We start from the raw sequence: 12,935 nt of genomic DNA, 5'->3' as shown, positions 1-12,935 counted from the left end.
ACACTGCCCCTGGTCCCACCCTGTTCCGCCCCTTCTCCTGTGGCCTCACCCATTCTCCCACCCTGTTCTGCCCCTTGCCTTGACTCCACCCCTGTCCTGCCCACAGCCTCACCCCATTCAGCCCCTTGCTCTGTGACCCCACCCATTCCACCCCTTCCCCGTGGCTCCGCTTGCTCTTTTCCAGGTCCCACCTCCCCACTGTGGCCCTGAGACTGGAGAAGCTCTGTGCCCTCACTGCGGTCCCAGGGCCGTGGCAGGAAGCAAGATCTCCTCTAGCCCTGGGGCCCTGGCAGGGGGAGATTTTTCTGTGGGCCCCAAATTGGCCAGGGTCCCTGGGCACAAGCCCCGTTGGCCCATGCAATAGTCCGTCACTGATTACAGGAGTGCTGGATATGCTAAGAAGCTCATTGGCTGTGTTGCCTTCAGAAAGCCCTGTGCTGCTGCACTCTGCATTGCTGTGCTGTCTAAGAGCCTCATCCAGTGTCCACTGAAGTCAAGTATTCCCATCAGCCTCTGCGGGGAGCTTTTGGATCAGGCCCCATGTTGCAGGTGCATAATCCATAATGTTCCTGTCCTCCCTTTTGTGCTGCTGGTAACCAAGAAGCAGCACAACCCTGATATTTAGCTTTTAAAGCATGGTTAGCCTAATCAAACCTGTGGACTGATCCTCCGTACTGGGATGTTTATTTGTTAAAGCATCCCTGCTTCCCCTCAGTGGGACCTCTGGCTGTCTAACAGACCCAGTCACTCTCTGGGTAATCAGCGAGGCTTTTCTAAGCTTTTCCCCCCATTGCAGTGACAGTTCACTACCTCTCAGTTTTTCTGTGTGTGTGATGCAAGATTGGGCTTTTTTTAATTTTAACATTGAGACTATTAAGTGCAGTATGCAAATTGCCTTTGCCACTCACCATTCGCTTCCGGCCCTGCCCTAAGAGCCTCCCATCTCGCAGAAGTAGTGACCATTAGAGAGCTAATTATTTCTGCTTGCCTATCTCATTGCTGTTTGTCCCCTGGCAATTCTGTTCTGTTTGTTCATAATTTTCCAAGCCCATAATTCTCAGGGGCTCCTGCCTGCCTGCCTCTTGTATCTTTTTTTTTTTTTTTTGAGAGGAGCTGTGTTCAGGTCTGGGGCAAAGGCTAGAATCTTCTCCCAACACTCCTTTTTCTAATAATCTGGAAAATACAGCAGCATTGTACATCACTGGCCAAGAGCCCACTGCAGTATTGCTACTGATTCATAGATTTTCAGGCCAGAAGGGAGCATTAGATTATCTAGGCCAGGGGTGGGCAAACTTTTTGGCCCGAGGGCCATGTTTGGAAATAGAAATTGTAGGGCTGGCCATGCATGCTCACAAAATTGGGGTTGGGGCGCGGCGGGCTCTGGTCGGGGGTGCGGGCTCCAGAGTGGGGCCAGAAATGAGGAGTTCAGGGTGCGGGAGGGGGCTCTGGGTAGGGGAGTGGGTTTGGGGGTAAGGGCTCTGGTTGAGGGTGTGGGCTCTGGGATGGGGCTGGGGATGAAGAGTTTGGGGTGTAGGAGGGTGCTCCGGGCAGGGACTGAGGAGTTCGGAGGGCGGGAGGGGGATCAGGGCCAGGGCAGGGGTATGGGGTGTGGAAAGGGGTTCAGGCTCTGGGGTGGGGCTGGAGATGCGGGGTTGGGGGTTCAGGAGGGTGCTCTGGGTTGGGATGGAGAGGTTCGAAGGGCAGGAGAGGGATCAGGGCTGGGGCAGGGGGGTTGGAGAGGCTCAGGGATGCAAGTTCCAGGTGGCGCTTACCTCAAGCAGTTTCTGAAAACAGCGGCATGCCCCTTCTCTGGCTCCTACGTGAGGCACGACCTGGCGACTCTGCATGCTGCCCCATCCGCAGGCACCACCCCTGCAGCTCCCATTGGTTGCAGTTCCCAGCCAATGGGAGCTGCAGGGGCGGCACTTGGGGTGGGAGCAGCATGCAGAACAGAGGCCCATGGCTGCCCATACACATAGGAGGTGGAGGGGAGCCATGCCGCTGCTTCCAGGAACCATGTGGAGTGATCCCCAACCCTGTTCCTCGGCTGGAGCGCCGGAGCAAGGCAAGCCTCAGATTCCATTCCCCAAGGGGAGCTCAAAGGCTGGTTTAAAACGACTGGCGGGCCGCATCCAGCCCACGGGCCATAGTTTGCCCATCCTTGGTCTAGCACAGGCCAAATCATTTCATCCAGCCATTCATGTATGGAGCCCAGTAACTTGTGTCTGAGTAAGCAGATCTTCCAGAAAGACATCTAGTCTTGATCTGAAAACCATTGGTTTGCCCCAGTGGTTAATCACCCTCACTGTTAAAAATGTGTGCCTTTTTTATTACTGTCAATTGAAGCTGAATTGTTCAGACCCGTGCTGTAGAGTATTATAATAAAAAAGGGAACAGATCAAACATTTGCTGAGTGCTCAGTGGGACACTCCAGAAAAGGAGATGCTAACCCAAGCCGTGAGTTGTTATATTAGTGATCCTTGCCAAAATAATTTTCACGAGAGCTCTGAAGTCCTTTGGTTCTTCAATTCAAGGGTCTGGCTTGCCTTGTCGTCGGTCCCAGTATTGGGAGAGAGGTTCTGGAGACATATGTTGGTTTTCCTTCTCTGCCCCACAGCAGCAACATTTTACAGCCTGTCAGCACCCTCTGTCTCCAAATAACGGCAAGAGGCACATCCCAGGCTTGCAGATCAAACAGCCCTGGCAGGTGTGACCACTATAACTCCTGCTGCCTCCTGAATGGGCTGACCCGAACCCTCAATCATAACACCATCCAAACTTTGAGACAAGTCAGATCAGACCCCAAATTGGGATCCAACTGTTGCAACTTGGGTCCTTCTCTGCGAGTAAAGATCATTCTCATTTAGCACTTCCGAAGGGATCAGGAACTTCATAGCGCTGCAAGCACTTTAAGGGCTGTGATCTGCCCCCGTTACTTACGCTGAAACTCCAGGCTTCTGTTGAAATCAGCGCGGCTACAAGGTGCTATTCAGCATGGGTAAGGGGAATGGTTGTGTCTTCGGCTCCTTACACAGCGATAACAATGGGAACAAACCACGAGTTCAGTTGGAGCTCCAGTAATTGTGTTTACTTAATATACACAACCATGCTAGGGCTTGCTTCGTACATGCGGATTGGCTTCTGACTGCTTCTAACATAGAAAATGCAGTGAGCCCCACTAGATGGTTCACAGGCCATTTAAAGGAATACTGTTCCTGTATACTTCAGTGGCAGAATCTGTTTCTAACTGATTAATAAATATGCGAGTGCAAATATCAGAAAGGAAAGCACAGCGCGGGCTTCTTCAAGCTCTTCCCTTCTGATTCAGACTCTCAGATAAGAGGAAATATGTTAACCTAGCCAATAAAGCTCACTGAAAGAATGGGGTAGGGATCCTGGGCCAGGTTCTGCTTTTACAATCCATTGATTGACACCAGAGTGAGGCCAGAACTGAGCCCAGCAGTAGCGTAGTTGAGGGTAAACGTGGGTAAACCCACTTCTCATTTGGGGATTAAGGAGTTTAGTTTAGGTTAGTTTATCCACTTCTTTTTTTACCTCTACACCACTGCGATCCAGGGTGTCCAGGGCAATACGTGAGATAGGACCAAACACTTCTATATTTTACCTGGCTTTGACAAGAGCATTAGCTGGTGTTTTTCCACCCGGGCAAAGCTGAGGAAAAATTCCTCCGAATTCCTCCGAGTGACACTGCACCTGTCCCAGGAGACTGGCTTTTCATGTTTTTCCCTTCCTCACAGCCCTTACCCCAGCCACCTGAGAGGCCTGTTATGGATGTAATTGGGAAGCAGCTTCCGACTCAGGCTCATCTGCCTTGGTGGTTCACGTGCGTCATGTGCAAAGTGCAAGAAATCCCCCCGGGTTTCCTCCTAGCAGCGGATATGGCACTGCAGTGGCTAGGGCAGGAAGCAACCTTTGGTCTTCCCTGGGCTGTGTACTGGATGCGTCGCCTGCTGCCTCAACTCATCGGAGCACTGCCGTGATGAGCGTTCAGTACCTCAGTGACCGCCCACAGCTTCTGTGATAGCAGGGGGGATGGCAAAGGAGCAGTTTGCTCGGACCAGGACTTTGGATCATACAGTTTGGCGGTCCTGTCTGTAACTCTCTCTCTCTGACGAAGTGGGTATTCACCCACGAAAGCTCATGCTCCGCAACGTCTGTTAGTCTATAAGGTGCCACAGGATTCTTTGCTGCTTTCTCTCTCCCAGTCTCTTTCTGTCTTGAGCAAGGAATGCTACATTCCCCTCAATCACAATGGCTCCTATCCTGCAGCCCATACACCGGCAAAAGGCACGCTAAAACCTGTGGGGCCAGATCACTAGCAGGGGCACATAGTGGGCCTGCCCCACTCTTCTTAGACCTCGGAGACCCCCCTCCTTGGGGTCAGGAGGAGTCTGCAGCTGGTGTGGGGCAGGCAGCAGGCGATAGGCAGCACGAGGAGAATCAATGCGGGCAAGGGTCTGCAGCCTGCGTGGGGCAGGCAGTGGGCAGCATGAAGAGAATCATGCGGATGGAGGTCTGCAGCTGGCGTGGGGCAGGCATCAGGCAGCATGAGGAGAATCAGTGTGGGTGGGGGTCTGCAGCCGGCGTGGGGCAGGCGTCAGGCAGCATGAGGAGAATCAGTGCAGGCAGGGGTCTGCAGCCAGCATGGGGCAGGCTGCAGGCAGCACAAGGAGAGTTGTTGCGGGCGGGGGTCTGCTGCCGGCATGAGGCAGGCTGCCGGCAGCAGGCAGCACGAGGAGAATCAGTGCGGGCGGGGGTTTGCAGCCAGCGTGGGGCGGGCAGCACAAGGAGAGTCAGTGCGAGCAGGAGTCTGCAGCTGGCGTGAGGCAGGCTGCAGGCGGCGGGCAGCACGAGGAGAATCAGTGTGGGCGGGGGTCTGCAGCCGGCGTGGGGCAGGCTGCAGGCAGCAGGCAGCACAAGGAGAATCAATGTGGGCGGAGGTCTGCAGCCGGCGTAGGGCAGGCTGCAGGCGGCAGGCAGCACAAGGAGAATCAGTGCAGGCTGGGGTCTGCAGCCGGCGTGGGGCGGGCAGCACAAGGAGAGTCAGTGCGGGCAGGGGTCTGCAGCTGGTGTGGGGCAGGCAGCGGGCAGCACAAGGAGAGTCAATGTGAGTGGGGGTCTGCAGCCAGCGTTGGGCAGGTTGCAGGCACCATGAGGAGAATCAGTGGGGCTGGATCGGTGGTGATGTAGGATGCACGTCTTCTCCGGAAGCCCTGCAGTGTTACCTGACCTATGGGTTGGGTGTTTAGTGTTTCCAGTTTAACATGATGCGGGTTGCCAGGGTTCAGCTGCCTGCGGATTGGCCACAGCCTGGCAGTTCGTTCGAGAGCGAGGCTCTCTGTGCAGGCGGGAATGACACTTGCACTTTGGGAGGCCGTCTGAATTTGTCAGGGTCGTATTAGCACCATTAGCTAATCACAAACCCTGTGACCTAGCAGAGCAGCCTGAGGGTAATCCAGCGCTCAGATACTTCCATCACCCTGTGAATAACCCACGAGCGGTCCTTGGCCTGGCGGGTTCCTGGAAATCTCCCTGGGGTTTATTGGCCAAGTACCCACTTTTATAATGGGTTACGCTTACGCCCTCTATACCGCATGCGTATGCAATAGGGATTTCAGCCACTTTTCCTTATCTACCCTTCCTCACCCTACTAACGTTGCACGGACTCTTCTCCCATAGGTTACTAGGCCATTTACTTCAAGCTGATATTCTTACTATAAAATATCCAAAGCTGCTACAAACTGTTGTCTTGTGGTTACCTGTCAGCTGTTCAGCAGCACTAGATGGAGCATTCTGACTGGTGGCCTCTGTGATACAAGGTCACTGCTGTCTTGTGGCCCCTTATGACAGAAGGTCACTTCCTGGTTAATTGCTTAGGTTAAGCCTTTAGGCCTTAGGGCTCAGTTATCTTTGTCCTACAGACTTACGGCCTGTAGGTTTTTGAGTTACTGCCTTACTTCATAACTATATGTCATCTAGCACAGGGGTTCACAATCTTTTTCTTTCTGAGGCCACTCCAACCTGCTATAAAAACTCCAGGGCCAATCTGTGCCACATTAAAGGGTTTTCTGCATATAAAAGCCAGGGCTGGCGTTAGGGGGTGGCAAGCAGGGCAGTTGCCTGGGGCCCCATGCCACAGGGGCCTGCGCGAAGCTACGTTGCTCAGGCTTCAGCTTCAGCCCCAGGTTGTGGGACTTAGGGCCCTGGGCTTCAGCCCCATGCAATGGGACTTTGGCTTTCTGCCCTGGGCCCCAGAGAGAGTAATGCTGGCCTGCTTGGTGGCCCCCAGGGAGCCCCAGACTCCTGGTTGAGAACCACTGACCTAGCATATGTCCATATATCTGTATGGGCTACATCGGAGAAATCAGCCTGTGGCTGCATTCGCTCTTCTGTTGATTCTCTCTGTGCCTTCCAAGGGAGTGTGTTCAGGGACAGATGCTGCTGGGGAAAACCTTGGTAGAGTGACTCCAATGAAGCTGTGCTGAGGGGCCAGGGATCCCAGAGCTGGTACCTGGCTCCCCCGGGGCCTGGGCTCAGAACCACTGGCCGTTCCATGTGGAGGACTTGGGGGCAAATCCTGTGCCCCAGTGGAAGGATCCAAGTTAAAACTCCACGAGGGCATGCTATGGAGTCTCTGCCCTCTGAGTCCTCTCCCCAACTGCCATATCCCCAGGAGTGGTAATCCAGACTCATGCAAGTTGCATCCTTGTAGGTAGCTAAGAGCAAAACTTGACTCAGTGGAAGTTCTGACTGTGTAATGACCATAGGATTCGGCTTTGCCAACATTTCAAAGTCCTGCAGGGGAACCCCTCTCCCACCCCATGTACCGGCATGGCTGCTCTGTTCCTCCTGCCCTTGCCATGCGTGTTGGACTGATGGGTTAGTAGGTGAAAGATCCATCACTGTTCAGAACATGCCCCTCTAGGTCCCTGTGACTAGCCGCGGGAGCTCAGCTACGGAATGTTCTCCAGGGTCACTGAATACATTTTTAACTTTAAAGCCCTTGGGCAGGAGGAAAAGTTGTTCCTAAAGGTCCTTATGAGCCAGTAAACAAGCCTAGGACAGCGGGAAGGCGTGGGGCTATTATTAGACCTCCCTTGTTCCTTGCTGTGGTACCATCACCATGTCCCTCTGTGCAGCTCTTAGCAACCTTGGTGCTGATCTCCGCAAGCTCGGGTCAATCCCTGGCATTCACAGTGAAATGACCCTGTCTGAGTTCCTGGTCTCTGTCGCTTTTTGCACTGAGATGAGCTCTCGATACCTTTTCAGGAGCCCGTTGCTTCAGACATGACCCGAGCACGTGTGTCTTCTGGAGAGCGACACCATGGTGACCCCATGAAATCATGCCCCAGAGGGATGATGATGTGTGGCTGTGTCTCATTGCCGGGCTGTTGCGAGTTGATGCGACAATGCAGCCTGGTGCTATGTTGCCCTAGGATAATAACTATACCTCATGTTTATGCAGCACCTTTTATTTCATGCTCCCAAAGTAGTTTCCAAACGTTAAGTCCCACAACACTCGTGTAAGCAGAGGCCACAGCAAGTCAGCGGCAGAGCTGGGAATAGAAGAACCCAGGAGTCCTGACCCTCAGTCCAGTGCTGCAACTGTTAGAGCAGGAGTGGGCAAACTTTTTGGTCTGAGGGCCACATCGGGGTTGCGCAACTGTATGGAAGGCCGGGTAGGGAAGGCTGTGCCTCTCCAAAGAACCTGGCCACCACCCCCATCCATCCCCTCCCATTTCCCACCCCCTGACTGCCCCCCTCAGAACCCTCCACCCATCCAACCCCCCCGCTCCCTGTCCCCTGACTGCCTCGACCCCTATCCACACCCCCACCCCCTGACAGCCCCCCAGGACTCCCACTCCCTATCCAACCACCCTCTGCTCCTTGTCCCCTGACCAGCCCCTCGCGGGACCCCTGGCCCCTAACTGCCCCTGGGATCCTACCCCCTTACCCAACCTCCCCTGCTCCGCACCCCCTTACCAGCAACAGGAACTCACAGCCGTGACACCTGGCCAGAGCCAGCTGCACTCCCCCCGCTGCCCACTGGGAGTGGCGGTCCAGAGCACGGCACGAGCAGCGCCGTGGCTGCAGGGGAGGGGGCACATCAGGGGAGGGGCCAGGGCTAGGTTCCCCAGCCAGGAGCTATGGGGCCGGACAGGACGGTGGCCCGTGGGCCATAGTCTGCCCATGTCTGCACTAGAGACACACACTCTGATCATCTAAATGCAGGATCCCACGATTGTCCTCCAAGGTGGCAGGACAGACCCATGAAACTCAGGCCTATCCCATGATACTCCTAGAACTGTGGATGTAAATACTTCTAGCCCAGTTGTAGCTCTTAGCCATTGTTCTGTGTTGTGGGATGGTTCTGAGTTGTCCCACCCTAGTAGAGACCCTAGGAGGTTTTACCTCTCACAGGTCGCCACTGCCTTCAGGAGCTTCACAGCAGCTGTAAGAGGGAGCATGCCCACCCCACTGCTAGACCCCTTCAGTACCATCATGCCTCTGGGCAGAGCCATTTTCTCTGCCCCCTTAGCAGGAAGTAGCCTCTGTGCTCAGGATGCAATCCTTGCAAAGAGATTCCCTGTGGCCACCTGCCTCTGCAGAGGCTGGGCAGAGGCTGGGCACAGCCTGGCCCCTAAGATGGTTGCCCTGAGAAATCAGGTGGCCCTTGGAGCTGCTTCCCCATGTGTCCTGCTGCCCAGCGCTGTAACATGGTGGCCCCACTGCAAGAGGCCTCATTTAAATACAAACAACTGTGCTCTGGCTTGCATGGGAGCGGTTGTCAAGGAGGTTGTCAGGGAGGCTGACATCAGAGATCCCATCCCTATAGATTATTGTACAGTGGCAGGATCTGTTCCTCATCTGCAAATGAGACTAGAGAACACCCAGAGGAAACCCTGAGGGCACTTTGCGTCATTGACCCAGGTTGCCTAGCACCGCTGGGACTGGGGAGGGAGGGCCGATTGGCTTCAGGTTTGCATTTTCCCAGGGTGGCCTGTTTGAGAGCCAAACAGTGCTGAGAACTGAGCCAGGGAGGAGAGAGGCAGAGGCAATGGCTGGCGACGCGTCGGAGCTTGAGTTCCTCTTCGTCCAGGACGTCCAGCTCACCAAGTGCATGCGGCTGCGAGCGCAGAGCCTCCAGCAGAGGAACGAGCGGCCGCAGGATGGCGAGAAGCTGCTGCGGCCCAACGAGTACATCTACCGGGTGGATTTCATCCGGCAGCACAACCTTCACTTCCTGCACTGGAAGATCCAGATGGAGAAAGCGGGGAAGGTGATGGTGACGGGCACCTCCCAGCACTGGACGCCCGACCTCACCAACCTCATGAACAGGCAGCTGCTGGAGCCGGTGGGCATCTTCTGGAAGAAGCCAGGGACCAAGGAAGTGGAGTGTAACGAGGCAGATGCCCAGGAATTCGGGGAGAGGCTGATGGAGCTAGCCAAGATCCGCAAGGTGATGTACTTCCTCCTTTCCTTCACCGATGGCCTTGACCCGGCCCACCTCAAGTGCTCTGTAGTGTTCAAAGCCTGATCCATCTCATCCTGGGCAGATCCCTCACCTCTTTCCCTCAACTGTGTCTCTCTTCATGTTTCTTTCTCTTCACTTCGATTCAGTGATTGGTCATTTCTTTTAAAGGAACAGCACGACAAAAAAATTGTGCCCTGTAGATTGGCAGCTGGCAGTCATGGTTTGAGAATAGCCAAGTGACTATAATGCTGCCCTGGCTGCCCCCACTGTCCCAGGAGACTTTCCTCAACAGGTTGTGTCTTGTGGCTGAATGGAGGGAGAGGACGGTTGCTTTAGTAGCCTAGAACACAGTATTGCATGCTAGTTAATTCAGCTGTGCAAGGCAGCTGTTTGACTGGCAGCTTGTTGAGATGGGGACGCGCTGGCTTGGAAGCTGTGGGGCTGCCTTGATCAAGCCCAACTGACTGCCTTACATAGACATTAAAGGTCCAGTAGAAATATTAAGGATCTCTACTGCACGTCGTCCTGTGGAGTAAGGGAGGTGACACAGACCAGCGCTTTGAGCTCCACTCTCAAGGCCATCATTTTCAAACGTGTCTGGTGACTTTGGGTACCCAGCTTTCCAAAGGCGACTTGTTTTTAGAGGGGCTGAGCCTCTGCAGCTCGCGTTGACCTCAGCTGGAGCTGTCTAGCTCAGCACCTCTGAAAATCATGCCCCAGGGAGTCTCAAGGTGCCCCTCATGCCCTCACCTAATGCATCGGAAATCAATGGCCACTTCTGCAAATTTCAGGCCTGCTGGTCAAACCCCAGCGAGGACTTCAGGCTTTGGACCCATGTTAATGTTAGCAGCTCATCTGTTTCCTGCTGCACAGCGAGTAACTCTCGCGGTGCATTTGCCTTGCTGTGGAACAAATTGAACTCGGGGACAGTGTGCTGCCTGGGGATGTTATGTATTGAAAACAGTTGGAAGGTCAATGTGCTGCAGTGTGCCGAGCTAGGAAAGTTATAGGGGCAAAGCAAAGGCTTCTGAGCAGAGTTTAACCCTTTGTAGCTCTGAGCCAGATGTGAGTCTTCTGCAGCGCTCTTCCTTTTTAGAGTACAGTACAGGTATGTGATCTCTCCAAGCTCACATAGAAATATATTGGTTATTAATTATTTACCTAGGGCTGTAAGTTTGCCCAGTGCTTTACAAGCGATAGAATAAGAAACTTCTCTCTCATCAAATTGCTTACAACCTAAGGGACTGTTACTGCGAACACTTCCTGCCAGGCATAGAGCTTTATAGAGATGTATAGGCTACATGGGTGGAAGCTGGAGACCTGGGTTCTCTTCACAGCACTACCATTGTGCGGCTTGGTATGTGAACTTTGGCAAGTCACTGAACTGCTCTGTGCCTCAGTTTCCCCTCTGTGAAAGAGGTGATGTTATAGACCCTATTTTGTAAAGCAGTTTTAAGAGCCACAGATGAAAAGTGCTATGGAAATGCTAAGTACATGCTACTCTTTGTCCTATGGTCGTGAACAGGATTACACCTGAGAGTGTTTTTAGGACAAAGCACTGGTTGTTCTGGAGGTATATATTATGTCATTGCATGAAAAACAAACCCACCTCAGCTCAGTTCTCAAGCTTTGATCTCACCCACAGTTCATCCTTATTTTTATAGCTGATTTATTCAAGCTTCCAGTACAGGGGATGGGGAAAGCTCAATTCTTGGCCAAAGAGAGACTGTGAACCGCAAGGCAACTGTGGAAGCGGCTGGAGTGGCAGCCACTACGTACGCAGCAATGGTGTGGGGCAGGAAGGCAGGCAAATGTGCCGGAGAGTCACACAAGCTGGTGAGACAACATCAGATACATGCAGAAGAGAGCTCCCTTCACTGCGGTACCAGAGTAACACGGGTCTCTCCAGGAGAAAATAACATGGCAGGTGCAGTCTTCTGTGCTGTCACTTTTATTTGTTCACTTTCTCTGTCTTTGTTTAGAGCCATTCCCTGAAGAAATGAGACACCCGGTGATGAGGAATTGAAGTTTTTCCTATTCCCTTTTGTCACAAAATGTGGCAACTTTGAGCCAGATTTTGCTCTGGGATTTTAACAGCAACCTTCCCCTGAAACCACCCACACACATCCCAGAGCAGAGTTTGGCTCCTGGCCTGAAATGCCACATGGGCCAGTCAGACTGTCCCAGTTCTAGCCATTACCAAAATCGCTGTTATGAGTCGTCAGGACACTTTAATGGTAATTCATTGTGTCTCACCGCCTGTGTCGAGTTCATGCTGCGCTTATCCTGCTGGGTATGTATTTGTGTACAATGGAAAATAAAAGCCCTTGAGGAATGAGGTTGGATGTGTCTCCCTCTGACCTAAAATGTCTTGGTCTTACACACAATAAAGGAGAACCCATCAGTCTTCACCCCATGATTTTTAGGTGTCTTCCCCCCATACACACACTCTGCAAAGCTTGAGATCTGTAAAACGTAATAACTTCGTTCCTGAAGTGAGCTGCGTAGCTGGATATTTAGCTGCTCGTGTAGCTGTTGAGTGAGAGAGAGAATTTTCTGATTCCTCGGTGTATCTCAGATCCACCTGACACGGTTTCAGGGTTGGGACGTTAGCCAATCTCCATGCCCCTAGAGCAGTACCAGTGTCCACTAGCCGAGGGTCTGGCCTCATTACAGAAACTGACCATATGCACAGGGGTGAGCAGAAAGTCCCGAGCATCCCTTTATCCTCAGAAAATGGCTTAAGTGATGCACCAGCCTTTCTGCACAGACATGGGCTTCACCTGGTTTGTATGTGGGTCTCATGACAGGCACAGCTTGGGTCTCCCTCCTTCGGAGTTGGGGAGCTCCCCTGGAGAGAGCCCCGCTCTCCGCCTCCTGTTAGGAAATGAAATCCCTGAGTTCTCCCCACCCAGGACCATTCTTCCCGGTCACAGATGCCTCGATTCTTAATTGGCATTTACTGTTTTAAAAAAACCAAACAAACGATTACCCAGAGCTCTCCTGAAAATCAGACCCGGAGCTATGTGGTTATTGGGGCTCTGCTTTCCTTCGCTGGAGCCCTTTGTCAGTCATTCCCCCTTGGAGACTGGAGGCTCCTTGAATTGAGGCACGGAGATGAGCTCCCACAGCACCCACTCATTCCCACAATCCTGTCCCAGCTGGCCCTGGGCTCAGTGGAAAACCTGGGGTGGATTCTCTGGGGCAGTCTCTTCTGTAGTTGTTCCAAAGTTGTGGTTAGGAGGAGAGGTTACAAGGGCATGAATGGGACCTGGTGGTTCAGTGGTGTGCACCAACCATGTTGTGTCCTCCCACGGGATTCTTGGGGGCTATGAGGTAAATCAAATCACCTCACAATGTACAAATGCCCTGCCCACACTACAGACACCACCGTGCTTTTGTGACCATTTTGTGACTCTGACTTGACCCTCTTGCAGCA

At 53.2% G+C, this 12,935-nt stretch overlaps 2 protein-coding genes across 5 annotated transcripts in view; both read left to right on the top strand.

The window, feature by feature from the left end:
• CAPN5 (calpain 5) overlaps positions 1 to 12,935 on the top strand; it is a 128,859-nt gene that overhangs the window by 79,716 nt on the left and 36,208 nt on the right. The window lies entirely within an intron of this gene.
• Positions 9,080 to 9,848, top strand: OMP (olfactory marker protein). Its single transcript, XM_050931115.1, has one exon. The coding sequence runs from the start codon at positions 9,080 to 9,082 to the stop codon at positions 9,557 to 9,559; it is 480 nt and encodes a 159-aa protein (XP_050787072.1). The 3' UTR covers positions 9,560 to 9,848.

This window comes from Gopherus flavomarginatus, chromosome 1 (assembly GCF_025201925.1).
Source record: "Gopherus flavomarginatus isolate rGopFla2 chromosome 1, rGopFla2.mat.asm, whole genome shotgun sequence".
Classification (NCBI taxonomy): Eukaryota; Metazoa; Chordata; order Testudines; family Testudinidae; genus Gopherus; species Gopherus flavomarginatus.
The sequence above is the reverse complement of the archived record's forward strand: the minus strand, read 5'-3'. Positions and strand labels throughout refer to the sequence as shown.